The sequence below is a fragment of the Sylvia atricapilla genome, chromosome 16 (genome assembly GCF_009819655.1).
Source record: "Sylvia atricapilla isolate bSylAtr1 chromosome 16, bSylAtr1.pri, whole genome shotgun sequence".
Lineage (NCBI taxonomy): Eukaryota > Metazoa > Chordata > Aves > Passeriformes > Sylviidae > Sylvia > Sylvia atricapilla.
Genome location: NC_089155.1, coordinates 12,838,109 through 12,864,784, shown reverse-complemented (window position 1 = coordinate 12,864,784; position 26,676 = coordinate 12,838,109). Strand labels below are relative to the sequence as shown.

At 49.7% G+C, this 26,676-nt stretch overlaps 3 protein-coding genes across 6 annotated transcripts in view; 2 read left to right on the top strand and 1 right to left on the bottom strand.

Moving 5' to 3' along the window:
- LOC136368631 (aurora kinase A-like) overlaps window positions 1-15,383 on the bottom strand; it is a 104,535-nt gene extending 89,152 nt beyond the window's left edge. The window contains exons 1-9 of one of the 2 annotated variants that reach the window (XR_010744875.1): window positions 13,188-13,206; window positions 12,963-13,050; window positions 12,029-12,308; window positions 11,432-11,531; window positions 10,656-10,847; window positions 10,276-10,414; window positions 9,794-9,942; window positions 9,064-9,238; window positions 8,297-8,777 (exon numbers count right to left, since the gene is read on the bottom strand). Coding sequence is in view for 1 of the 2 variants with exons in the window: in XM_066330973.1 (XP_066187070.1) it covers window positions 8,592-8,777; window positions 9,064-9,238; window positions 9,794-9,942; window positions 10,276-10,414; window positions 10,656-10,847; window positions 11,432-11,531; window positions 12,029-12,308; window positions 12,963-13,050; window positions 15,208-15,368 (1,470 nt within the window). In the remaining variant the exon portion in view is untranslated. Of the gene's footprint in view, window positions 1-8,102; window positions 8,778-9,063; window positions 9,239-9,793; window positions 9,943-10,275; window positions 10,415-10,655; window positions 10,848-11,431; window positions 11,532-12,028; window positions 12,309-12,962; window positions 13,051-13,187; window positions 13,207-15,207 lie in introns of those variants that run through there. The other variant, XM_066330973.1, reaches the window with a different exon arrangement.
- FAM210B (family with sequence similarity 210 member B) lies at window positions 2,341-9,890 on the top strand. 2 transcript variants are annotated; one of them, XM_066330984.1, is made up of 4 exons: window positions 2,341-2,564; window positions 4,354-4,526; window positions 5,560-5,813; window positions 9,732-9,890. In XM_066330984.1, the coding sequence occupies exons 1-3, from the start codon at window positions 2,403-2,405 to the stop codon at window positions 5,777-5,779; spliced, it is 555 nt and encodes a 184-aa protein (XP_066187081.1). In that variant the 5' UTR covers window positions 2,341-2,402; the 3' UTR covers window positions 5,780-5,813; window positions 9,732-9,890. The 2 variants fall into 2 exon arrangements, with proteins under 2 accessions (XP_066187081.1, XP_066187080.1); XM_066330983.1 differs by lacking the exon at window positions 9,732-9,890 and having other exon boundaries at window positions 2,345-2,564; window positions 5,560-6,167.
- On the top strand, window positions 13,424-23,308 carry LOC136368627 (cleavage stimulation factor subunit 1). 2 transcript variants are annotated; one of them, XM_066330964.1, is made up of 7 exons: window positions 13,424-14,281; window positions 15,038-15,199; window positions 15,870-16,065; window positions 17,619-17,896; window positions 19,087-19,284; window positions 19,722-20,112; window positions 21,717-23,308. In XM_066330964.1, exons 1-7 carry the CDS (start codon window positions 14,162-14,164, stop codon window positions 21,974-21,976), a joined length of 1,605 nt encoding a protein of 534 aa, XP_066187061.1. In that variant the 5' UTR covers window positions 13,424-14,161; the 3' UTR covers window positions 21,977-23,308. The 2 variants fall into 2 exon arrangements, with proteins under 2 accessions (XP_066187061.1, XP_066187062.1); XM_066330965.1 differs by lacking the exon at window positions 15,038-15,199 and having other exon boundaries at window positions 13,455-14,281.
- The last annotated feature ends 3,368 nt before the right edge of the window (window positions 23,309-26,676 follow it).

The window sequence follows — 26,676 nt, the reverse complement described above, 5'->3', positions numbered from 1 at the left end:
GCAGAGCCCAGAGCTACCACTGACACCTCCTTTACTGAGACCAGAATTACCTCCTGGGGTTTTTTTTTATTATTCAGAAAGAAAAAGGACAGAGTTGTAGTGTGCTCTGCTCAGAGCACTGCCATGCAAATATCATCTGTCTGCCCTGGTGGTGTTGGTGTGTAAACAATCACAGAAAGCACACAGCAAACTGCTTTGGAGCAGTAATAAACATTGAAATTGTGTTCTGAGAAGCTATTCCTCCCCAAAGCATTCAGAGAGAGGCTGGATTTATGAAGCAAGCACTACAGGCAGTGTAAAGCCCTAGAACTGGCAGCATAGATTGTTTCAATACAAGCAAAGTTCTCTGCCTGTCCTCCCCTGAGATGCTCCCCGGACCCCATCTGCTCTGCAGTGCCTTGCACCCAGCATGAGCCACCCACCAGCACTGCACCACTCTGTGCTGTCCTGGGAAACTGTGCTGTGTGCTCCTGAAATGGGAAACTCTGCTCTGTGCTCCTGAACTGGGAAACTGCTCTGTGCTGTCCTGGGAAACTCTGCTGTGTGCCCCTGAACTGGGAAACTCTGCTGTGTGCTCCTGAAATGGGAAACTCTGCTGTGTGCTCCTGAACTGGAAACTCTGCTGTGTGCCCCTGAACTGGGAAACTCTGCTCTGTGCTCCTGAACTGGGAAACTGCTCTGTGCTGTCCTGGGAAACTCTGCTCTGTGCTCCTGAAATGGGAAACTGCTCTGTGCTCCTGAACTGGGAAACTGTGCTGTGCTGTCCTGGGAAACTCTGCTCTGTGCTCCTGAAATGGGAAACTGCTCTGTGCTGTCCTGGGAAACTCTGCTGTGTGCCCCTGAACTGGGAAACTCTGCTGTGTGCTCCTGAACTGGAAACTCTGCTGTGTGCTCCTGAACTGGGAAACTGCTCTGTGCCCCTGAACTGGGAAACTGCTGTGTGCTCCTGAACTGGGAAACTCTGCTCTGTGCTGTCCTGGGAAACTCTGCTCTGTGCCCCTGAACTGGAAACTCTGCTGTGTGCCCCTGAACTGGAAACTCTGCTCTGTGCTGTGCTGGGAAACTGCTCTGTGCTGTGCTGGGAAACTCTGCTGTGTGCTCCTGAACTGGGAAACTCTGCTGTGTGCTCCTGAACTGGGAAACTGCTGTGTGCTGTCCTGGGAAACTCTGCTGTGTGCTCCTGAACTGGGAAACTCTGCTGTGTGCTCCTGTCCTGGGAAACTCTGCTGTGTGCTCCTGAACTGGGAAACTCTGCTGTGTGCTCCTGTCCTGAGAAACTCTGCTGTGTGCTCCTGAACTGGGAAACTCTGCTGTGTGCTCCTGTCCTGAGAAACTCTGCTGTGTGCTCCTGAACTGGGAAACTCTGCTGTGTGCTCCTGTCCTGGGAAACTCTGCTCTGTGCCCCTGAACTGGAAACTCTGCTGTGTGCCCCTGAATTGAGAGTTCTTCTGGAGGGGATCCATCCCGTTTATCGCACACAGCTCTCCTGCTGTCCTCAGGCCTGTGTGCTCAGGGGCTGTGGAAACACCTCGTGCCTGAAGAGGAAAGGCCTCACAGCTGGGAGAGAACAGGATTTTATTGCTGGGGCTTGGCCTTGGGATGCAGTGTCAGGGATATTCACCCTTCACCCTGCCATAAGCAGCCGTGTCTGCAATGGCACAGAGCCCTTTGGGGAAAACGCAAGGGATGAAACCCTTGTGATCACAGCTGTGAGGGAACTCTCTGCAAGTTTGGGCTGACAGCTCCTCGCTGGGTCGTGCACTGGAGGGACGCGATGGCATCGAGGGACCTGGAAAGGTTTAGAGGAAGGACTGTGCAAACCTCATCAAGTTCAGCAGGCTGTGTGCGAGGTGCTGCACTTGTGACAGGACCCAGGGAACAGCTGGAGCTGTGCCGGGCATGGTCAGGTTGGATTTTGGGAAATGTTTTTCCCCCAGAAGATGCTGGGCCTGGGCCCCTCATGGAATGTCAGAGCTCCAGGAGTCCGGACAGATGCCCAGGGTGGGATGGCTGGGGCCTGAATTTCCCCTCTCTACAGGTGAAGCCATTCCCCCTCGCCCTGTCACTGCAGTTCCTGAGGAATTATCCCTCCCGTTTATTGGGGATCCTTGGGGTGTCCTGTGCAGAGCCACCAGCCGGACCGGACCACCCTCGTGAGTCCAGCCCAACTCAGGGCATTCTGCCTCTCTTTGCGCCTGCAGAGACACGATGAGACGACACGACTTCAAAATGAAAGAGGGAAGGACGAAACTCTTGGCCGCGAGGTTGAGGAGGGTGAGGGGACGAGCGGCGGGCGCCTCACGGAGCGAACGCTGCGGCTTTAAGGAGGCGGCGGCGCCGTGTGCCCGGCCCGTCATGCCGCTCGGGGGGCCGGGCCGCTGCCGAGTGCCGGCGGGGCCGCCATGTACCGCCTGTGCCGCCTGTCCCCGGTGTTATCCCCGGTGTTGTCCCCGGTGTTTTCCCCGGGGCTGTTGTCCCCGGGGCTGTCCCGTGTCCCCCTGCCCCGCTCCCCTGGCCCCGCCCGGGCCGCGCTCCCGCCGGGCCCGCGCCGCTACAGCGCCAAGGTACGTGAGGGCTGAGGGGCCGCCGCCCCGACCGCAAAGTGCCCCTCAGCTTTTTGCGGTGTCTTTAAGGGTTTGGTTTTTTTTTTTAATGGGAGTATCTTCCCCCTGTCCCATCCCCGTGGGAGCAGTCAGTCCTGTGTGGCCCCGCGGTTCTGTGGGAGCTGGTTGGCACCTGCCGGTGGGCGCCTTGTCGCCGGGAGCTTTGCTGCGGTTTAATTTCTGCGCAGTGGTTTCTCCTGCCTCGTTGAGAAGGGTTTTTTAGATGTGTTTTCGTGCTTTAAGTCGCCTGAATGATGCGAAGAAAGTCGGCTTTTTAGGTGAAATTGTCGCGGAGTGACATGGAAATAGGCAGCAGCTTTCCTTGCTAAGCTGGACATTATTCCGGATGTGACTGCCCTGGGCACACTCCAAATACTGTCTTTAAACCAAGTTAAAAAAGTGGTTCTTTTTTTACATTTTGCTCCAATACCATTCCTGGTGTGTGAGCCTGCAAATATGGGTGAATTGGAATGGACTCGGAAGATCAGAAGCGATTTTTCAGTCCTGATGATCCATCTGTAAGACGCAGAGCCACGAAAGAAACATCTGAAATTATCCATTCCGCTTGAAAATTTTAAAGCTACGAGAATCAGGATAAGCTGAACTACACAATTCCCTGTTGCTGTGTTTATATGACTTCCTGTCAAAGTTAAATACAAAATAACACAAATAATTACAGAAGAGAAAAGCAGCAAACCAAGCAGGGTTTGGGTGGGTGGTGTGCTTATCATGAGGGTTGTGAGACTGTCTTGTATGCTTAAGTCCAAGAATAATCATTATTTTTGGAATAATCAATATTTTTCTTCTAATCTGCGTGCCTTGAAACCACAGTGGGACAGTGGTGGCCGTACCTGTCCTGTGGTGGCTGTCACATTGTCACGACTGCTGAAAGGACGGACTCCTCTAATCTTTCCTGATTATTGCTGACTAATTAGAGACGAATCCTGAGGATTTTGTGGAAATGTTTTCTTCCTGTCAGTATTTCTTCTCTGGCCAGTGTGGGGGGGTTTCCACAGGCTGCCCTGTTGGTGCCTCCTTTGATTTCTGTTCAGATTGCTTTGGGATATGGCTTAGCACGAAGTTCTTAGTGTGAAGTTCTGCATTTGAAATGTACCTAAATAAAAATCTATCGACGACTTCTACTATGACAAACATTTTCGCTGCAGTTGGGCTCTTGACACCAGCCCTGGCTGTCCCTGCAGTTTTTGTCTGCACTGTGGCATCAGAGTTGCCTGTTGCTGTCAAGAGTTGCAGTTTTTCCTTTGATCAGCTCATCCATTATGGTGATTTGTAGAATTTAAAGGTTGGATCTCTTCCATCAGTGAGCTGTTATTAAGTGGTACCAGGTGGGTTTGCAGTGCCCTGCTTAGCTCTGGAACAACACGCTGTGCTCCAAGGAGTCACTGGGTAAAACTGAGCAGTGGGTGGAAGCAAATAGCTCTCACACCTCAGTCTCATGGCCCCAGCAGCTGTGTGGGTGTGCCTTGGCACACGTTTGCATCGAATAATTTGGTTTTAATTACGAAACCTGAATTGTGTAAGAATTTACACCAAGCTCGGTGCGTTCCTTTGACAGGAATAGCTGGGAGAAGGGAGCTTGTCTGCCACAGCATCTGCTGGGCTGATGTGGACAAGAAGTGAGTTGCTGTCTTCCCAAATCACTCTGTGTGCGAGACACTTCCTTCATTATTTCAGCTAACTGTAATATGTGTGCAATGCTAAGAAATGCTTTCAATTGTTTTCTTTTTAGGATGCAGCTGAACCCCTCAAAAAGACAGCCACTGATCCCAGCGCTGAAAACAAGAAACTCAACAAGTCCCAGCAGCTGAAACAAGTTTTTAAAGAATATGGTGCTGTTGGGGTTTCTTTCCATGTTGGAATTTCTTTAGTATCTCTGGGAATCTTCTACCTGGCTGTGTCAAGGTGAGGTTTGTACAGCTGCCTGTCACCTCTAGGTAGTGGTAAGAATAAAATACCTTTACCATTGTGCTTATTTCTGGCAGGAAACTTTATGCCTATAGGATATATAGTTACTTCCTGAATTTAGAGCATGGATGGGTCCATAAATGGACCTGATCTCCCATCAGGCGTGAGACAAGAGTTGGACGTGGTCATTTTGGTCATCAGCAGGGAAAACAGCAGACACAGCACCAGCGTAACTGACCAGGCAGAAAATGTATTTGTTTTGCAGATAGCTTTTGTTCTTGCTTGGTCTGGAGAGATAGAGCCATGCAGCAGTGCTGGGGTTTAGAGATAAACATGTTCTTCTGGGTGTTGAACAGTTTGTGCAGTTGAACTGCAGAAAATAACAGCCACTAGAACAGGATCAGAGTGAAAACACGAGAACAGTGCAGGAGTCTCGTGGGGAATTGTGTGTGTGGCTCTTTGGGAATGCATCAGTTACAGGAGGTATGCCAGCTGAGGAGACAGGGAAATGTGTTCTCACCCCAAACATTCCCTGCTGCTTTGTCCTGACTCCAGTGGGAAGATGTAATGCCTGATTTCTCCTCTTTACTGCATTGTGGGCACGGGGTGACAACATTTTTTTTTCCTTTAGGTATGGTTGAATCTCTGATGAAATCTGCTATGTCTGTATTATTGAATTTGGTGGATAATGCCCATTTGAGAGCTTTAACACTTCACTGGCTTAGATGATTTGTCATTTTGTACACCTGTGTTAGAACACTAAGCCTGACAAGTACCTCAGTTTACATTGGCTTGTGCTTAGGTGATACATTCTGTTCTGAGGCAAGGCATAGAACAGAGTAATGTTAAATTTGAAGATGAAATTCCAACACAAATCCACAGTAACTTTTCAAGAACTGCTTTGCAGAGATATTTCCTCTCTAAAGGCCAAGCAGGAATTGTGACACACTAATTTTTGTGAACAAATAAATAGAATTTTATATATATTTATTTTTAGCTTAACCTAAAGCGGTGTCCCCTTTTCCTGCAGCGGCGTGGACATGAGTGCAGTGCTGTTCAAGCTGGGCTTCAGTGAAGCCTCCCTGCAGTCCAGGATGGCAGCTGGCACCAGCACCTTCGTGCTGGCCTACGCTGTGCACAAGCTCTTCGCCCCCGTGCGCATCAGCATCACCGTGGTGGCCGTGCCCCTCCTGGTCCGCTACTGCCGCAAGGTCGGCGTCTTCAAACCTCCCCCTGCCTCCAACCCCTGAGCCTTTCCTCTCTGTCCTCCACGGGGATCTTCAGGTGAAAAGTTTATATAAAAAAAAGACTTTTTTTGGGAGGGGGAGGGTTGATCTCAACTTGGGTTTTTTAATTTGGTCATTCAGGTAAATGTCACTGTGGAAGGTGCTGTACTTGTCTCTCCCTTGTGCCGCTTGTTCTTAAAGGAAAATCTGTTCAGATGGGATGTGGTTTGCACTTCAGGTGGGAATATCAGTGCTTGACAATGAGCATAGTTCTGGGTCTTTGTAATCCAGCTTTTTGAGCCTTCATTTTTTTTGTCCTTTTCAAAACAGAGTCGTAGCATTATTCATTTATCACTGTGTGACTGACAAACTGAGATTGTCTTTCCAGCAGAGTAAACAGCATCTCACTACACAGGTAGTTCTCTTGATAAGAGTGTGTATTGGAATCTGAAGTGGCAGGTGGGTGTTTCTTCTGCCAGAAGAAGCTTTTGTTACAGCCCTTGCACTACAACACAGGCACTGAAGTCAATTCAGTAGCAGTGCCCTTAAGATTAATTATTGCAGTCATAATTGCTTTAGTCACAATAGGTGAAGCACTGTTCTGAAACGATGTGCAGTGCTTCCATAGTCCAAGGTTTTATTGTTTGAAAATGTCCTGGCTGGGAGCCAGCCCTTACTAAAGTCCTTCTGGTTTTTAAATGTCTATAGCTCAGAAGAAATCCTGAGTTCTACTGAAATCAATGTAAACACAATTACCTGTGTGAACATACTCCCAACAGCATCAAAGCAGAGAGAAGCTGGGCAGGTTTAATATTTTGAGATCTGGCTTTGTATTGGAAACATTTTTATTGTTTTTTTTAATTCCTAAAACTAACCCAAGCAGCTTTCTTCTCCTGTGGATGAAACTCAAACCTGCCCCTGAAGTCCAAACATTCCAATTCCCAGCTCCCCAGGAAGAATTCCTGGCTTTGGGCTGAGACTGGCTGATGTAGCAATGAAGGGGGCACTGTGGTGTTAGAATGTTATTACAGATGTGGACACCCACATTCCTCCTTCCAGTTAACCTGAAGGCTGATCCCAACCCAGCTAACTTAGTGTCACACTGGGGTGAGCCTGGGCTCTGGGCTGTGCTGCTGACAGGGTTTGAGTGAGAGCTGGGGCTGCTCTTTCCTGACTTGTCTTTGTGCTTACCCAAGTGGTCTGAGAGATCTGTTCATACAGAACTCTGATTTAAGGAAAATAGAGTAAAATTTAAGCAAAAGAGCAGGAAAATATGCTGCTGCTTTTCATTTTTGCTAAAATGTAATGAATAGAGAGGAAGGAAGTGTGGAGTTTTGATGAGAGTTGGCTGAGGGAAGAAAGGAGGAGTAAATAACTTCTTGTTATGAGCAGCCTCTTGCCCCTCCTCAGCCAGAATATTAAATTACACCTTAACTCCTTCCCCCCCCCCCCCCCCCCCAGAAAGTCCCAGGTTTCATGTGGACCAAGATAATTCTAAAATAATTACAATTCCAAAATACTTCTGAGGCAGCCTTGTTTACTTCAGTTAGAATAATTTCTGAGATGGATGTTTTGTCTTAAATGCAATAAGAGAAGGAATAGTCAAAGTTTCTTTATCAAAATCATATGTAAAGCTGAAATAATTTAAAATAAATGTACTCAAAAGTCAGTAGAAGGCACCAGCACTAAACTGGAGAGTTTTCTTGCTGTAAAAGAACAGCTTCATATAAATGATGGCCAGAATTCTGATTTCTTATATGGTTGTATAAACTACTGGCAGTTTGTTTAGATGAAGTTTTTTTGCAAAGTATATTTTAAATTAATTCAAGAATATATTTTGAATTCTGGAATCCTTGCTTGTAGAAGGATGATTTTTAAAAATCATTTGTAAAATAGCAAAATCTTATTCTAAAAAGACAATAAATTGCTTTCTCTTACTTTGCTTGAAGTGTTTTACTGGAAAAGAGTTGGTCTTGATTTTGGTGGCAAGGAGCCTGAGCCTTGGTCCCTTTTAAGGAACATTTAATAAACTTCTGGTGTTGTTACACATCATCTGAAAGTACTTTGGAGAGAAAGGGCTGGAAAATGTTATCAGAGGAGAGATCTTTGAATAAATCCATTTGAAAAAGGACAAAGCAGACCAAGCTCTCAATAAACCAAGGAGGTTAAGTAGCAACACATTTGGTATTTACCTTGTAATCCTAATTTGGGGTTGTGGGATGGTGAATGACTGAGTGATGTCAGCACTTTGAGCTTCCTTTTTGACAGAGGTGGGAATGAAACTTTGGGACTTCACCTCCAGGACCAGGAGTTCAGCCCTGCAGTACCACAAGGAACCTCACCCTGCTGGGTGCAATATAACAAGTCTTTATTTTACAAATCGAGTGCTCACATTTAAAACTAGAGACAAAACTAATTGCCACGTCATTTTTAGAACACTTGAAGGCATTCAACCTCGAAGGTTACACCACAGGTAAGACACCCTGAGCAGCCCAGGGAGGAGCAGGCATCTCCAGGATATTGCACTGTTCCACAAGCCACTTCCTTGTGGTGGAACAACGAACCATTTTCAGCACAAGAGCCTCCAACAGCTTCATACTTACATCAGCAAACCTGGCCCACGTGGAACTGATTTCAAGTATATTAAATATTCCATAAGCTCCAACTAAAAGTCAAAAGAATTTGATGCTGCAATTCGAGTTTAAGACACCAGCCAACCCAAGGATTTGCATCCCAATTGCCACTAGATTCCAAGACCTGCTTTTCCTATTGTAAGCATTACAGTAGTCACAGTCCAAGGCTCTTCTTGTTGCTCCCACAAGTCGCCCTCCTCAGACTATGTTTTGGATGGGGCAGCACCATCACTCTTCCTGCTGCTGGGAAGCTTGGTAGAGTTTGCAGTGATCCAGGGGTGGAGGAGAACATCCTTCAGGGGCAGGCGATGGAAGGGGTTATGCTTCAGCAGCTTGGAAATCAAATCCCTCGCACCTTCCGTTACAAAGGGGGGAAACTTGAATTCCACCTGAGGGGAAAAAAGGATGTTGAAAGTGATGCAAAAGTTCTTTAGCAATAACCAAATTATAAAACCAAAGGGCTCTAGAAAGCTGTGACACCTTGCAGGCTGTGCACCTTCTGCCTACTGAGGTGAGATCAAATCCTTTCATTATAACCTTAAACAAGCATCTCACTGCTTGTGGAAGCATTTGTCTGTTATTGTGTTGGTTTTCATTATGCTTCAATCAGTTTGCTGAAACCTTTCTAGAACCAAAAGTATGACCCAGCTAATCCACACAAGCACTGGCACTTACCCTGGAAATAGCTCTGTAGGTTTCTTGATAGGTTTGTGTTTCAAAAGGTGGTTTCCCTACAAGGAATTCATAGCACAGAACTCCCAGGCTCCAAATATCCACCTTTTCATCATGTGTTCTTCCCTCAATCATTTCAGGAGGCAGGTAGTCAAGTGTCCCACAGAGAGTTGTTCTCCTGAAGAAAAGTCCAAGTTAATTATTGATTAGGATAATTAGAGGATATATTTCAAAAGCCAGATAAGAACTAAAGCTGGCAATTATCTGTACTTCAGTGCAGTCCACAGGAATGGACTCAGCACCACCAGAACAGCTGGGAAAGAAAAGCCAGCAGAACATTTTCTACTTCTGAAAATAATCTGTGTCCCTGCAATCAGTCTTAACTCCTTCACCCCACTTACTAGAACAAATCTGTTCCTCTTGTCAGGTGTGATTTCCCACTCTCTAAGAAATAACCAAATTGCCAGTGTCATGTTTGAGTCCAAGTGCAGGTTTGTCATCTGAGGGACCCCAGTAACCCTACACCAACCTCCCTTTCAGGGTCAGCAAGGTTTTGACTAAAAACCAGGCTAACCACACTCTTCTGTCACACCAGCTGCCTGTTAGGACCTTTGCTGTAGCAGCCTTTCCCCCAATATTTCAAGAATTTCCCATGTACCTCCCTCCCTCAGCTGTGTGACACAAAACCTGCCACTGCAGAGGCATTTCACTGCACAAGAGCCTGAATTCTCACCTAGAAGATGGAGCATGCACAGACCACCCAAAGTCAGCAATTTTTAACTCTCCATTCGATCCAAGCAGCAAGTTCTCTGGCTTGATGTCCCTGTGGATCACACGCTTGGAGTGGCAGTAGGAGAGGGCATCTGCAAGCTCTGTGATGTACTGGAGGCAGAAAGAACAACCTTTTTAATCACAGTCTTTGTCAGCTGAGTTCATCTGGCTGCAGCACAGCCTTTTTCAGGCATAATTACAGATTTAAGTTAAAGCAATTATCCCTTAACGCCTGGTAATACAGGCTGTGCCTTGCAATATTAAGGAATTCTGAACATAAAATTCCTGCACTAAGCCTTCCCAATTATTCCCTGCCCACGTGCCAGCTAGCAGCTAATGGACCTCAGTTTCCCCCAGCAGAATACACAGCCTGATCTCTCTCCTGCAGATAATTATAATTCCAGCTGCACAGAGGAATGGAGAGAAGAAGCTGGAACAACCTACAGTAGCAGTTCTTTGCTCATCAAACTTGGTGAGCCTCTGCAGTTCCCTGTAGACTTCTCCACGAGGTGCATGCTCCAGGATCAGGTAGACTCTTGTCACATCGTGGAAGTAGCCATATAGCCTGAGAATGTTGGGGTGCCTGCAAAGAGATTTCAATGTTCTTCTGAATTAGGAGTTTGTCCAAAACCTTTAATTTCGCTGTCCTGCTCCCCCCATTCCAAGGCAAGCATGGGGAATTTCAGCCCCTCCGTGTTCCTTCAGCTCACAAAACACAAATAAATCTTATCATAAAGGAACCTTACCATAACCAAGGTTATTTTGTTTATTTGGATGCAAACAAAACAGAGCAGATAAACTTTAGAGCAGTCACTAAACTTTACCTAAGATGAGACTGTATCTCCACTTCCCTTCGTAGTTGATGTTCTACACCAGCTTCCTCAAGTTGTGTTTTGAAGAGCACTTTCAGTGCAAGAATAAATTTGCTCTGTTTCTCACGGGCCAGGTACACATTGCCAAATTTTCCTTTCCCCAAAGGACGGCCAATTTCAAAGTCATCAAGAGACCATTGCCTTCTGCAAGAAAGGTAAAAGCTCAATAGTTGTGTGCTTTGACTCAAAGTTTATAACACTCCTGGATCAAAAGATGCTTAGTGCTCTAAACTAGATTTTAATCTTTAAGAAAACACTCAGAGAATAAAGGCATTGAGATTTTTCAAAAGGAAGTTCTGAAAGCTATTTTCTTCCTTGAAGCTTTTGCAGACACTACACCAACTACAAAATGAAGATGGTTTACCAAGCTGGGCTCCTTTAGATACTCCTAACACAGACACATGACCAGGGCATGGCAAAACAATTTAAAGTCGCCATAAACAAATCCAATTTCATCCCAAATTAGACTCCAGCCTCCTGCCCTGATGATGGAGGCTTTGTTTTCAGGAGTATATCTCATGACTGGGGCAGCAGCTATCAGTGTTCTTCCATGGGAAGAGCTACTCTGCATTTAGCCCAAAGTTTTCTTTAGATTACAGCCAGTCCTTGTTCCTGACAATTATCAGCTTTCCTTGTGTTGTGTCTGCAAAGTGTGGGGGTCAGCAGGCTGCACAGCCAAGGGAACTCCAGCAGGGCTCACTTCCCTGGAATTTAGGCATCAAACTTACTTTTTAGTCTCTTCAGTTTTCTTTTTTGTCTCTTCAGTTTTCTTCTTGGCACACTCTTCAGTTTTCTGTTCAGAGGTGCTTTCTGGTTCAGGGTTTTTAGCTGTGCACAGAGAAGAAAATCAATTTACAAACCAGACCCATAAACACACATGGGAACAAATTTAACCCCTGTGCATCATCTGAAGCAGCTTTTAGAATCCATTCAACAACATTATAAGCAACCTAGCCTAGCTGGGAAAGAAACAGTGCTGGCAAAATGGAACTTTAAAAGCTTTCTGAGAATAAACACCCATGCATTCTTTCCCCCTCCCCAAATAAAAGTATTCTTCTGCATGAATCTTGGCAAACCTGTGAGGTCTGAGTGCCAATTTCATTAACTCAGGCTGCTGAGCACTTGGAAGTTTTTAACACCATATTAATTGGCTCAAATTGGTTAATTTAGAGATAAATTCATAAGGATGGTGCAGTAACACCCGAGGTGAATCATGTGCTGCTCTTCTGTTTGGGGCCACAACCAAGAACTTTCCTCCTGCAACAGCTTCAGGAGTATCCTGAGTGTCACAGCTGTGATCACACGGAACTCATCCTCTGAATTACCGGGTGCTGCAGCCTGGGGAGGTTTCTCACTGCTCTTGGTTGCAGCCTGGGGTCTCACAGTGGCCTGCTGGGTCAGCTTGGGCCGGAGCTGCTGCGTTGTTTGGTTGTTGGACAGTTTTTGGGTGGACGCTGCAGGTTTTTGGGATTGTGCAGGAACTCTCTGGGCAAAGTTCGCAGGGCACAGAACACGGGCTGGAGCCCCACTGGTCAGTAACCGGCTCTGGGCTGAATTCTGGGACACAGGGACACGTTTGGGGCCATCCCCGATGGGATTTGCAACCTTCAAAGAGAAATGAGAACGTGTTCATTGAGCACCACCACACCAGAATCTTTACGGATATTCAGGATAGCAAAACCACAAAAAGCACTTAAACAAAAACACTAACAATCGTGTATTGAGTGGTTGATAATAAGGAAATTTTGCTTATGCTGCTCCAAAACCTTACCAGGCCCATTATGTTTTATGTAAATTAGTGAAAAAGTACCTGTATTTCTAAATGGAAAAAATACATAATCAGGATGATCTTGGACATTGCTGCACATGTATATCAATAGTGACATTGACATAGTGCTTGCTCTTAAAAACTGCATCTAAAATAATATATATTTGCTTTCTCTTTAAAGGCTCTTAAATACCTAAAGTATAAGGAGGATTTCCCCATCTAATAAGATATGCTAATATTAACAATAACTTAAAAAGGCAGCTCTGGGCTCTGTTTTCTCAAAGAAAAAACTACTGAAAGATAAATTACTGGTTTTGAAACCTGTAGTTAATATGCGATGGGGAGAAGCGTACCCCCCAAGTAAAAACCAAAAACCCCACTCCCTGAACCGACCGGACTTTTAATGGCAAGCTCGAAGCATCGAGACCAACGATCTAGCAGGGGAAGCAGCTCAGGAAGACGAACACAAACCGCGAATTCCACACTTTTACCTTGGCAGCGCGGCCGGGGTACGCGGCGTGGTTCTCCTTCATGGTCTTGTCCATAGCGCCCGAGCAGGAGCGGCACGTACGGCTCTGGCTGCGGGCGAGACAGAGCCAACGGGGGTCGGTGAGCGGAGCACAGGAAGTCTCGGCACCTTATCGATTATCACTCTTTATCAATCCCTTATCAATCCCCCCTGCCCGCCCCCCACAGAAGCAGGCCCCGGCGCTCACCCCGGACGCGCCGCCTCAGGGCCTCCGCAGCTGTTTGAATTCAAACCGCCGCGCCTTAAATACCCCTTTAAACCCCCGCCGCCCGCCATTGGCCGCCCTCTCGCGGCCCGCGCACGCTGATTGGCTCCTCCCGCGGACTGCCCGCCCGCCCATTGGCTGCCGGGCGCGCTCCGCCGCGCCGCGAGGGGCGCACGCGCCGCGCCCGCCCCTCCGCCGGCGTTGTCGCCGCGCGGCGCGTTACGCACTTTGCGTAGCGCCGCGCCCCCCGGCGCGCGCCGCCCGCGCACTTCCCGCCGGCCGAGCCGCCGCTTCCGCTACGCAAATCGCGTAACGCGCCGCGCTCCCACCTGTGGCCGCCGCCGCCTCCGCTCCGGTCCGCGCCCGGGAGCGCCGCCAGGTCAGTCCCGTTCCCGCCAGAGCCTCCCCGAGACACCCCAATCCGCCCCCGGGCGAGACCGGGGAGCGGCGCTGCTGCCACCGCGCGAGGGGCCGAGCGCGAGCGGGGCCATTGTGTGTGTGCCCCCCCGGACGGGCCGAGCAGGGCCGGAGCCTCCCGGTGCGTCCCGGCCGAGCGGCCCCGGGCAGCGCCACGTGCCGCCAGCGCTTTAAGGGCGAGTGCGAAGTGCGAAGGCGCCGCCCGGCCCGGCCCGAGCGAGGCGCGGACCCCTCGCCTTCAGCCCCGGCAGCGCCCGGACCGTGCGCGGCTCCCGAGGAGACGCCGGGACAGCGGCAGCGCGGCCGCTCGGCGAACGCGGCCCCGTGAGGAGCGCGGCGTGAGGCGCGGCCAGCCCGGAGCCCGCGGGTCCCTGCGAGGCGCCGCGGAGCGAGCAAACTCCGGTCGGCACTTGGGGCTCGTGAAGAACTGCGATCCAAGGCAACTTTTCACTGTCTCCGCGGTGCTGAAAACAAGAGCGAAGGAGACCTTAGTTGTGTGTGTTGGTGTTTACAAGCGGTTCAGGATAGGTAAAAAGAAGATGTCGGGTCGCCGTGTCGCTGCAGCGTGTGACAGACGACAGCTGCCCCGGGGCATGGCGAGCATGGCAGCCCCGCTGCTCGACCCGCGCCCGCTCCGGCTGCCCTTTCTCGAGGCTGACGTGAGTAGGACCCGGGGAGGGGTCGGTTTTCGCCGGGGACGGGCCCGGGCCGGCCCGCAGCGCCGGGCGGCAGCGCCAGCCGCTTAATTCCCAGCCCGTTCACGTCGCCGTGTTTGGGATCCGGGGTCTGGCGGAAGCGGCGCTCCGGCGCTTTGCGGCTGCGACACAAAAGAAGCCCCGGGCTCCCCCCGCGCCCGGTGGGGGCCGGGCCCGCGCCGCTCCCCCGCCCGCGATCCCGCCCCGAGCGCGGCTCTGCGGCCTCCGCCAAGGCCTCGCCGGCCCCGGAAGGGGGAATGGGAATGGGGAGAGGGATCCCCGGAACGGGGAACGGGGGAACGGACCCTCGGGATCCCCGGAAGGGGAGGAGGAATGGGGAGAGCGACCCCCGGGATGCCTGGAAGGGAGAGTGGGGAGCGGGACCCCTGGAAGGGGAGGAATGGAGAGAAGGGACCCCCGGGATCCCTGGAGGGGAGAATGGGGAGCGGGACCCCCGGAAAGGCAGAAATGGCGAGAAGGGACCCCCGGAAGGGGGAACGGGGAGAAGGACCCCGGGATCCCTAGCAGAGGGGGCATGGGGATCGGGACCCCCGGGACCCCCTGAAGCAGGAATGGGGACGGGGACCCCCGAATCGGGAATAGGGGCCCCGCCATCTCCCCCGACCCCGGGGGGGCTCCCGCCTCCCGGCCGCGGGCCGCGGGGGGCGGGTGGGTGTGGCGGTCACGTGACGCCGCCCCGTTGTGTCGCCCCCCCCTAAGAGCCGCCTCCCATCGATGTGCGGGCGCTCGATGCAGCAGCCTTCGCGGAGGAGCGTCCTGCGGGCCCGGCCGCCCCCGCCGCTGCCGCCGCCGCCGCTCGATGCGCTCCGCGCTCCCGCCGCCATCTTAGGGGCAGAGCGCGGGCGGCAGAAGGAAGGCTCGGTACGTACCGGGACCGCTGGGGCCGCGCCGCCCGCGGCTCCGGCAGCGCCCCGCACGGGGCTCCGGGCCGCCCGCGGCCGGCGGGAGGGCTGGGAGGGCGCGGGGCCCCCGCAGGGCGGGCGGCGGGGCCGGCGCGGTGCTGTCCTGCGCGCCCCGTGCATCCATCCATCGGAGCCCGGGCCCGCCGGCAGCACCGGCTGCCTCGTTCGGCTCGTGCCGCAGCTCTGCTGTCGGCTCTGCTGCTGCTTGGCACGGTCCGGCTCGGTTTGTGGCCGAGATTTTCATTTACACAGAAAACAAGCGCAACAGGTTTTTCCTCCCCTTTTCCTTCCCTTTCCCCCCTCGTTTCCTGCCCCTTAGCTCCCCCTTTCCCTTCTCTCTTCCTCCCTTTTCTCCACGCTCTTCCTCCCCTTTCTCGTTCTTCTTCCTCTCTTTTCATTCCCTTTTTCCTGTCTTTTCCTCCCCTTTTCCTTCCTTTTCTACTGCCTTTTCTTCCCTGTTTCCTCTTCTTTCTCTGTCTTTTCCCTCCTCTTTCCCCCCTGCTTTCCTCCTCCCATCTCTGCTTTTCACCAAAACCACAGCAGTATTTGGTGCCGACCCTTAGATTTGTTCCAGGGTTCTGGTGGTTTCATGCAACTCTCTTGTATGTGATTTCTGTTCTTCATTCCAGGCCCCCCCAAGGCAGTCCCTGCTCACAATGTATAGGACAAAAGTCAGTTTGAAAGACCGTCAGCAACTTTACAAACTGATAATTAGTCAGCTGCTCTATGATGGATACATCAACATTGCCAATGGCTTGATAAATGAGATCAAACCACAGTCTGTCTGTGCACCCTCTGAACAACTGCTGCACCTAATTAAGTTAGGTAAGCCAGAATCAAAAGCTGACATAAAAGTCTAGTTTTTAATTCCCCAGTGAATTGAGAGGTTGGTGTCACTGGGAAGACACTTTGGATGCAAAGGTGGTGGTTGGTAATAAGACAACACTTGTACATTTGGGTACAGCCTTTGCTTCTGTGGGGTTTTTTAAAGGGCATTCCTGTTTCATTAACAAACCAAATCCCTGAGTGTTGCCCAAATCTGTTTGAACTCCTCTAAGGACACTCAGGGTTCTGGGTGAGTGTTTTTTACCTTCTCAAAACATCCCAGTGAACGGGATCACTGAGCCCACAGATCTGATCTTACCCTCAGCGTTCTGCTGATTTCAGAAATAAATAATTTCTATCTGGTTGTTCCTGACATTGTTGGAGAGGGAACAAGTCCTTCCATTGGCAATCTTTGCTGGCTTTTATATATCAGTCCCCAGGAAACAGCTTCACACTCTGGGGTCTCAGCAGGGCTGTTCTCTCCCTGTACTCCCCTCTGGAAGTGCCACAGTGTAGGGAGAACAGGGAAAAACCCTGAGCTGCTGCTGGGACAAGCTGACCAAGTCCTGGAAGATTCCTGGCTTTGACAGCATGTGTAACTCAACTGGTTCTGCCTGAACTAGCTGAGGTGTGAGGGTATAAATCTGTCAGTCCTTGTGTCTGTTTGAAATACAAATTCTACACTTGAAATGAGCAGATGAAAGCAGCAAAAAGATACTACTGGGCTGAAAACTCTTGTGTCCGCCCTGTTGCTGCTTCCAGTGCTGAACTCTCTGGCCTGGGAATAAAGATAAGGATCTGTGAAGTTGATTTGAAGAGCAGCTAGTTTTTTTTCCCTTGTAGTGCTGGTAGTTTGGCTTCAGTGCAGTAAAATAGGAGAAGAATCAGTAAATGTTTTGGGTTTTTTAACTTTAAAACTCATGTAACAGTGTAGGGCCTTGTTGCTCCCCTGTGGAACACTGACCTGTCCATGGTCAGTGACCGATTCTCAGTGCATTTATCAGCATTTTCCAGCCTTCACTGGGGCAATTCCCAGAGTCAATCAGGAGCTGTGCCTGCTGCAGTGCAGCCCAGCTCTCACTCACTTCCCAATGCTGTGTGACTAAAGCTGCTCTGCCAGCTCAGCTCTGCCCTCAGGGCAGCCTTTCCCAGAGCCTTCCCTGGGGCCATGGCAGGATCTGAGGAGGAGGACTCCAGCCCTGTGCCATGCCCAGCCTTTCCCAAACCTTCCCTGGAGCCACGGCAGGCTCTGAGAAGGATCTCAACCCTGAGCTGCCTCTCCAAAACCTTCCTTGGAGCCATGGCAGGCTCTGAGGGACAGGACCCCAGCCCTGAGCTGCCTTCCCTGGGGCCATGGCAGGCTGTGAGGGACAGGACCCCAGCCCTGCTCCATGCCCAGCCTTTCCCAAACCTTCCCTGGAGCAATGGCAGGCTGTGAGGGACAGGACCCCAGCCCTGCTCCATGCCCAGCCTTTCCCAAACCTTCCCTGGAGCCATGGCAGGCTGTGAGGGACAGGAGCCCAGGCCTGAGGCGTGCCCTGCTGTGTCCCCAGGCATGGAGAACGATGACAGCGCTGTGCAGTACGCCATCGGCCGCTCGGACACGGTGGCACCGGGCACCGGCATCGACCTGGAGTTTGACGCTGATGTTCAGACCATGTCCCCAGAGGCCTCAGAGTATGAGACCTGCTACGTGACGTCCCACAAAGGGCCCTGCAGGGTGGCCACCTACAGCAGGGATGGACAGCTGATAGCCACGGGCTCGGCTGATGCCTCCATCAAAATCCTGGACACCGAGAGGATGCTGGCCAAGAGTGCCATGCCCATCGAGGTAAGGGATTGTAACCACTCTGGGAATCGTGTTCATGGCATGCCCATCGAGGAAAGGGATTGTAACCACCCTGGGAGTCCTGTCCATGGCATGCCCATTGATAGAATGGATTGTAATCACTCTGGGAATTGTGTCCATTCCATGCCCATTGAGATAATGAATTGTTATCATACTGGGAATTGTGTCCATTCCATGCCCATTGAGATAATGAATTGTTGTCATACTGGGAATGCTGTCTATGCCATGCCTATTGGGATAATGGGTTGTAATCACTCTGAGAATTGTGTCCATTCCATGCTCGTTGAGAGAATGAATTGCAATAGTGGAATCCTGTCCATGCCATGCCCATTGGGTTAATGGATTGTAATCACTTTGGGAGTTGTCTCCATGTCGTGTCCCTTAAGGTAAGGGATTGTAATTGCTCTTGGAATCCTGTCCACGTCATGCCCATTGGGATGATGGATTATAACCACTCTGGGAGTTCTCTCCATGTTACATCTGTACCTTGTGGCCACTTCAGTGGGTTGGACTAAATACTTGGCTCAACATATTCCTTACTTGAGCAGCTGCTCATGAAGTCCCTTTGAAGGAACAATGACAGTGGTGTCACCCCTGGCAGCAGGGAGAGATCTGAGCCAGAAGTGGCTTCTGCTGGGTGCTGATTGTGGCTGCATTGTCTGAGCACAGCTCGTGTTAAACCCACTTGTGGCTTCTGCAGCCCCCGTGGCCACCCATGTTCTCACTGGATATCTCAGAACTGTTTCACACATTGATTTGCTTTATTTTTCTCCAAGGCAGTTATCAGGTGGCAGTGAAAAGTGGGAGTTCTTTGCACAGAGCACACACCAAATTCTCAGCAAAGAGCTGCAGTTTCAGTGCAGGTTCTCCTGATTCTTCCAGCAGTCAGTGTTTTGCTTTGGGCTGTTTATGAAGAGGATATTTTCTTTGCACCAGTTCCCTGCTACTGAAGTAGTTTGTCCTTGAGCCAAGTTGTTTTGACCTTCATGAAGACACAGGGATCTTATTTGTTGACCTATAAAGGGCCTTGAGATTACCAAGGGAACAGATTGTCTGCCTGGTAGTGTCAGAAGGGAGCTGCTGTGCAGCCACTCTGGCAAGCCTAAAACCTACTTTTCCTGTCAAAAACCTGCTTTATGTTCCAACAGCAACACGTTGAATGTTTTTTGTAGGTCATGATGAACGAGACAGCGCAGCAGAACATGGAGAACCACCCGGTGATCCGCACTCTGTACGATCACGTGGATGAAGTGACATGTTTGGCTTTCCACCCAACAGAACAGATCCTGGCATCTGGCTCAAGGGACTACACTCTTAAATTGTTTGATTATTCAAAACCTTCTGCCAAAAGAGCCTTCAAATACATCCAGGTGAGATAGTGCTCAGAGCAGCCAAAGCTCAGAGGATTTTGAGTGCTGAGGTGGTGTGAGCTGATCTGGGGTTAGGGGTGCAGGAGCACACAGGTACATTACAGAGATTGTGTCTTAATTCTGTCTCTCATGGACACTTGTATTTAAATCTAGAGCCTTTTTACTCATTAGACCAACTCTAATCTGAAATAATTTGGAAGTCAATTCTGTTCTTTTTGTTTTGGAGGAGCATTTGGGATTAGGTGATGGTGGGCTTGGGAGATGTGATATCCCAAAATAAGGGGGCACTGCAGGACAAAAATGACAATACAGCCACAGGCAGCCTGTCACTTCAATCCCACAGGAAACACCTCCCAGTTTGTGCTGATAATTGAAGTAACTTTTCAGCACTTCAGCACAACCCTCCAGTTCACCTCTTTCCCTTCCTAATCCCACAGGAAGCAGAGATGCTACGCTCCATTTCCTTCCACCCTTCCGGGGATTTCATCCTGGTGGGCACCCAGCACCCAACGCTCCGTCTGTACGACATCAACACCTTCCAGTGCTTCGTGTCCTGCAACCCCCAGGACCAGCACACGGACGCCATCTGCTCCGTCAACTACAACGCCAGCGCCAACATGTACGTCACGGGCTCCAAGGATGGCTGCATCAAACTCTGGGATGGCGTCTCCAACCGCTGCATCACCACCTTCGAGAAGGCCCACGACGGAGCTGAAGTCTGCTCTGCTATTTTCTCCAAAAATTCCAAGTATATCTTGTCCAGTGGGAAAGACTCTGTGGCTAAACTCTGGGAGATATCCACTGGTCGGACGTTGGTGAAATACACAGGTATGTATGTGGCAGGTGACTTTGCAGACAACACCTTGCTTTTCCATGGTGCTTGAGCCATGGCAGGGCTGGAAATACTGTCAGAAAATAATTATTCCTAAAGGCAATTAGGAGAAACTGCTGCTTTAAGGATAAATTGCCCAAGATTTTTTTGGAAATGTTTCCATTAGATGGTTTCCAGAAGAGAAGCTGTGATTCTGTGTGTCAGTGTAAATATATTTTAGTCTGAGTAGGTTTTGGAGAATTTTCTGACACCGTTACTCACTCACTCCATTGTTCTGGAGGGAAGTTACCTCTGAATTGGAGCATACTAAAAAGAAACACAGAAGCTACTTCAGGGCAGTTAATTTAACCATGAACTCTGTGGCTCTGTAGCCATGGCAATACTCTGAAATGTACCTACAGCTGGTTTGTTCCCTTTTTTGTGTATTTTTTCCCAAGGATGCAGTTGTGTTCAAGGTAGTCATCCTTAGAGCATGCTGACAGTGCCATGCTTGGATCTCAGCAGGATTTAGGGAATAATGAAGGCTGTGGAGGCTTTGATGTGACAGCAGCTCTGTGAGAGGTTTTGGGGTCAAGCACTGATGTGCTTAAGCAGTAGGAGCCCAAAAGATGCTGGAAATGATGTGTGTCAGCTTTTGGGGTTTGTAGGTCCCTTTTTGCAGCCCAGCTCTCCTGCTCCCGGCCAGCAGGGAGCAGCACATGCCCGGGAAACCTGTGCAGGATCCCAGGTGGGATCTGTGCAGTGCTCGGTGTCTGTAGGAAACACATTTTATCTGAAGGTGTGGCCGAGGTGGGTCATAAGACAGGTGCTGTGTGATAAATACACTGCAAAGTCCTCAAGGATCATCAGACTCTGTGGGTTCTTTCTCCTTGGTTACAGCTGAAAGCCTGAAAGTGCAAAAATATAAGGTAAAAATGCTCTTGTAGGTAAAAGATTGGATGTGGCACAGCTGGAGTAGGTATTCCTTCTGTCCCCTAAGGAACTGTAGGATTTATACATGGAGAGCAGCAGGAATTTCCCCATGGAAAGGGCGCTCAGGGAGGTTTGGAGTCCCCAAGGACACCCTGGAGGTATCCAAGGAACACCTGGAGGTGGCACTCAGAGCTCTGGGCTGGGGACAGGGTGGGGATGGGGCACAGGCTGGACTCAGATCTTTCTGGTCCTGTGTCACTGTCAGGGACACAAAAGAACCACGCTCAGTCAGGCTGAGAGGTGAGCAGAGAAAGAAGAGCAATTTATTATGATTTGGGGTTTAAATAGGATTTGGGCTTTGATCAAGGATTGGGAGATGAGAGGAACACCTCTCTGACCCCAGTGGTCAATCCAGCAGTCCGTCACAGACTGGAATGGAAACAGTCTTCTTTCTTTGTGTTACATGCACGAGAATCTCCAGTAGGAATACATAAACAATCATCAGAAGGCTGAAAATCAGGGCGACAGTCCTGTGACAGAACCACAAAAGAATATTCACCATTGCATCACCTGTTGCTTGTGGAAGTGGTTGAACAGCAGAGAAAACACATCCCCTTTGTAGCACATTTAACACTCTCAGCTGTTGCAGCGCTTGCTAAAAGTCCCTGTGTTTGCTGGCTGTGTTCAGGTGCTGGTCTGAGCGGGCGCCAGGTGCACAGGACTCAGGCTGTGTTCAACCACACGGAGGATTACGTGCTGCTGCCGGACGAGAGGACCATCAGCCTGTGCTGCTGGGACTCGCGCACGGCCGAGCGCAGGAACCTGCTGTCGCTGGGCCACAACAGCATCGTGCGCTGCATCGTGCACTCGCCCACCAACCCCGGCTTCATGACCTGCAGCGACGACTACAGGGCCAGGTTCTGGTACAGGAGATCCACCACGGACTGAGGAGAGCTCCCCAAGCTGCTGCACGGCCCCAGGGATGGATGGTGCTGCCTCTGGGGAAACCCTCCTGGATTCTGTCACACGTGGCAGGAGAATGACAAATATCCAGACTTGTCACCCCGCACTAATTTTTTTCATTAGTGTGAGTGGTTTGATTTGTTTTTGTTTTTTTTTTTTCTAAGTCATCTCTTAATTGTACTGAAGGGAAGGGGTGGAGAATAAAATGATCCTGGCAGGAAGGGCTGAGCTTGTTCCCCCTGCCGGCCTGGATCACACAGAGGATAACGGGACTGTGTCCTGCTCAGAGGAGCCAGAAGCTCTGTGCTGTGTCCTCTCCTGGGCAGAAGGAGCCAGAAGCTCTGTGCTGTGTCCTTTCCTGGGCAGAAGGAGCCAGAAGCTCTGTGCTGTGTCCTCTCCTGGGCAGAAGGAGCCAGTTCTGCTCTGTGCTGTGTCTGTGCAATCCCACCGAACTCTGGTAGACAATAGATCACACAAAGAGCAGCAAAACTCGGTGTAGATACTTAAATGAAGCCTTAAGCTGCCTTCAGCCACAATTCATTATTTGTAAAGCTCTGGTTTGTATCTTTCACTCTGGGGTTTTGGTGAATTCTTTTCGGTGTTTTTTTGTTCGTTGGCCAAGTATAGGCCTTCAGTTCTGAGTTGTGCCATAAGAATTCAAACAGGATTTTTCAATTGTTTAGATGAATTCAAGAAATGGTCTTCTAGTTCTGATGTTAAAACTCAGATTTCATCTCATCCTCTTTTGTATTTATCTTAACAAGTGGGACCTCAAAATTAATTCCTGACAGTTTTAAGGACTATCCACATTGCAGCTAGGCTGTCACAGTGCTGCTGCAGGTGAAAACGAGAATAATTTTGCCTTAGAGACCTTTAGTATCCTCTCAAAGAAAGAAACTCGTGCATCTGAATTTTTGTATGTGTACCTCAGAAATGTCACTGTTTCATTTGACTGAGAAGTCTTCACCTGTTACACAGCACTTCAATTGCATTCTTTAATTTAGTCACAAACCCACTGCCCATCCTTAAGAAACTGTGCTTAAAACTTCCCTAAGTTGGAAAATTCACTACTTGTTCTCCCAGAGATCTGCCTGAGCAGAGTCTTAAACTTGTTTTTTGAGGCCTCCTGGTGCAGAGCTCTTGGGCATCACAGCTGGGAGGGTCAGAGCTCAGCACTTGCCTTTGTCAGGGTTTTTTAATGTGAGGTGGGACTAAATTCCATTACACTGAGGAATTGTCAAGGGCTGGTGAGGATACAGGTTTTGTCTGTATTTAAATAAAGATTGCCTTTTAAAAAGCTCTTTGATACATAAAGAAGGAATTGTATTTGTTTTCTGTCAAAAGGAGAAATGGTCAAATATGGGAGGCTGGGACTTGGGGGTGATGAATTTGTTGTGTTCCACCTGAATTGGGCACAATCACAGACTCAAAATGTAGGATGTGAGGGGTTTTTTTAAGGAACGAAATTCCGTTTTCTGTTTTAAAAGCTCCCTCTATTTAAACCTTTCTGAGGCTTTAATCTCTGCTCTGCCTCTGGGTTTGTGACCCTTCAGACACAGTGGTGGTAAGAGATGGTGCTGGTGGCTTTTCTTGGTGGAGAAACAAGGAGAAGCAGAGCTGGGGGAGGGAAAAGGGAAGTCCTGACACTGTCACTGAGGGTGATGTGGGGTGGGTGACAGCAGTGGCTTCGTTATTTTTGGAGTGCCACTTTTTTCTGTAATTCTGCTAAAACACCCGATCATAATTAATGGACTCGTTACTGGTGTTTGGAATCTGCTTTTCAAATCTTCTTTTTGTGGTTTATGTGCTAAAACACCGCTGTGGTTGTGAACAGTGGGAGCTCTCACCTCAAGTCTCTGTAGTTCTGGGGGCTTGAACTCCCAAGTGCAAGAGCAAAAAGTTAATTTTTAACACCAAACCATCCTGCCATTGGCACCCTGCTGTCTTTCCGTGTCCTGGACATCCTCCTGAGGCCACAAAGTTGGCTTTCTGTTGGAGAAAGAAGGGCTGGGAAAAACTCAACTCAGTCTATTGAGAGAGAAAATGCAACCCTGGGGTGGAATTTAATGTCCAAGGCCAGGCTGGATGGGGCTTGGAATGACCTGTTGTGATGGGAGCTGTCCCTGCCCATGGAATGAAGTGGTCCCTAAGGTCCCTTCCACCCCAAAGAAACCTTTCCCTGAGTCTGGAAACGTTTCCCTGAGTCTGGAAACCTTTCCCTGTGGAGGCTGGAGGTGCCTGTTCCTGATGGGCTCCTGCTTTGTGCCCCTGAAAGCCGGGAAAAGCTGCCTGTGCAATCCTGCCCTGCTGACAGCGGTGCCTTATCAAGGCTCTGCAGCTCCTCGTTGTGCCACAGCCCCGTTCTCACTGCTGCGAAAGAGGAAACGGGAGCACGAGCAGAGGGCTCAAACTTCCCACTGCTTCACTGCGACAAGCCGCTGGCACAAAGACCCAAGGAAAATCCCACTTGCACAGCATCGTTTTCTCGCTTCTAGCCGCCAAAAGGGCTTTTTTTTTTGGGTTTTATTCCGCCCTCCTTTTATCTTCTGCTGTCTCAGATGTTATCTCACCTGAGAGCCTTGTTGACAAGTTGCTGTTAGGGGCAGAGGTGTCAGATGGACTTTGCAGAGGGGGAGCTCCCCACAGGCAGTGCCCGGGCACGGCTGCAGTGTCCCCATCCCGCAGCGCTCCTCCCCACCGCTCCCAGCGGGGAACGGCAGCGATGGATGCAAAGCCAAGGAGCAGCACAGCTGCCAAGGTAGGGCTGGGTATTTTTGGTATTTTGGGGTTATCTTTGGGGTAGGGAAGGGTTCGAGGTTTGAATTCAGGGGGATTCTTGGTGATGTTGGAAGCAGCATTGATGAGACCTCTCCAGTTCTGCCTCTTCATGGCAAAATTGAAGGGCTGGAGCCCAGGAGGGGCTGAGGGAGCTGGAATGGGCTCAGCCTGGAGAAAAGGAGCTCAGGGGGAATTTCTGGCTCTGCACAAGTCCCTGCCAGGAGGGGACAGCCGGGGGGATTTGGGATCTGCTCCCAGGGCACAGGGACAGGAGCAGAGGGAACAGCCTCAGGCTGGGCCAGGGGAGGCTCAGGGGGGACAGCAGCAGGAATTTCCCCATGGAAAGGGTGGGCAGGGATTGGAACTGCCCAGGGAGGTTGGGATCCACATCACTGGAGGTGTCCCAGGAATTCCTGGAGGTGGCCCTCTGGGCTGGGGACAAGCCAGTGTCACAGCTTGTGAGTGTCACAGCTTGGTGGCCTCAGGGGTCTCTTCCAGCCTCAGTGGATCTGTGGCTCTGTGAAGTGTTTGTGTTCCTGATCTGGGGGCAGAGAAGGCTCCTGGACCTGATTGTCCCCCTGTGCTTTTCATGGTGACAGAAGCGTCTTCTTGGCAGGGATCCTGAATAAAGCAGGATTAAAAACCAACAAACACCTGGAAATAACCACATTTGTGAAATTCTAAAGATCTAATGTCAAGGCCACCTCACTGCTATTCTGCAGTGAAATTAGAGACAAGTTCTTTGCCAGAGATTTTCAGTGACAGCTCTGGTGCCCTCTTGCATGACATAATTTTTCTTATGTTACGTGCAAACCAGAAAACATTTTGAAACACTCTGTGTTCCTATTTTGAAAGACTGGACCCAGTGTACAGGGTTTGTTACATTTATTTCTGTGCCCATCTTCCATCTAGATAAATTTTCTATAGACAGGTCCTGCTGCAGCTGTAGGAGTTGGAGAATGCTGAAATCTTGATTCAAAGTCAGTGAGTGCATTGCTGTCCTGCTGTCTGCAAGTCTAACAAGTGTAATGGAATTAATTTCATCATGGATTATGACCTCAGTGTTTACTGTAAATAAACAGCCTCCTGGAAATTTAATAGAAAATGTAGTGGGGGGGAAAAGCTTTGTAGGAGGTCAGTGAGTCATTTTTTACACTCCAAATTTTCCATCAAAGCTTGTAAGATTGGGGGGCTCTTTTTCACATTGAGTCATCAGTAACTGAGGCAGGACGTTTTTCATCTTTATACAGAAGAATTTTCTATTTCTAGATATATTTCCAATTCTCTTGAGTGGATTGTCAACAAATCAATGTAATGGCAGCAAACTGATTCCCTGTTCTGCTGGGAGCATTTTAAACACAGCCAGAGCCCACCCAGTCAGCTCCAGCTAAAAAACCAAATCATAAACCAAACTTATTTCTGCAACAAGGAATAAAAAACCAAACTTATTTCTGCAACATCATCGATGAACTTTATAAACACTGATGTTTATAAGGCCCCTACCACCCTGGCAGTACTGTTTATTACAACATTTGAATAATATAAAAATACAAAGGGGCAAAGGGGTTTTTTTTCCTACTCTCTGAAAGTTTTTTTCTACTCTACTCCTTGAGGAGTAGAGAAACAACCCTACAACAGAAAACGTTCTGCAATTATCCCTGTGCCCCAACTATTGCACCTGCCCAGGGAAAACACCTCAGGAAAGGATTTCAGTGTGAGTTCAGGCAGCAAATGTTGCTGGTTGTTTGTTGTTCTGTATCCAGTGGCAGCACAGGAAGCGTTGCACCCCTTGCTGCAATTTCTGTGAGTCCCAGGGGCTCCTGCAGCTTTGGCTGAGGGGCTGCCAGAGGGAAAACGGGACAGTGTCTGGATGTGCATGAAGTGGATCTGGGGTTTCTCTTTCCTAA

What these genes read in the sequence shown, in the direction of transcription:
- FAM210B (XM_066330984.1), top strand. Translation starts at nt 2,403, where the DNA reads ATGTACCGCCTGTGCCGCCTGTCCCCGGTGTTATCCCCGGTGTTGTCC. An exon ending in CGCGCCGCTACAGCGCCAAG is followed by an intron (nt 2,565 to 4,353) that starts GTACGTGAGGGC and finishes TTTTCTTTTTAG; the next exon opens with GATGCAGCTGAACCCCTCAA. An exon ending in TTCTACCTGGCTGTGTCAAG is followed by an intron (nt 4,527 to 5,559) that starts GTGAGGTTTGTA and finishes CTTTTCCTGCAG; the next exon opens with CGGCGTGGACATGAGTGCAG.
- LOC136368627 (XM_066330964.1), top strand. Translation starts at nt 14,162, where the DNA reads ATGTCGGGTCGCCGTGTCGCTGCAGCGTGTGACAGACGACAGCTGCCC. An exon ending in AGAGTGCCATGCCCATCGAG is followed by an intron (nt 17,897 to 19,086) that starts GTAAGGGATTGT and finishes TGTTTTTTGTAG; the next exon opens with GTCATGATGAACGAGACAGC. An exon ending in GAGCCTTCAAATACATCCAG is followed by an intron (nt 19,285 to 19,721) that starts GTGAGATAGTGC and finishes CTAATCCCACAG; the next exon opens with GAAGCAGAGATGCTACGCTC.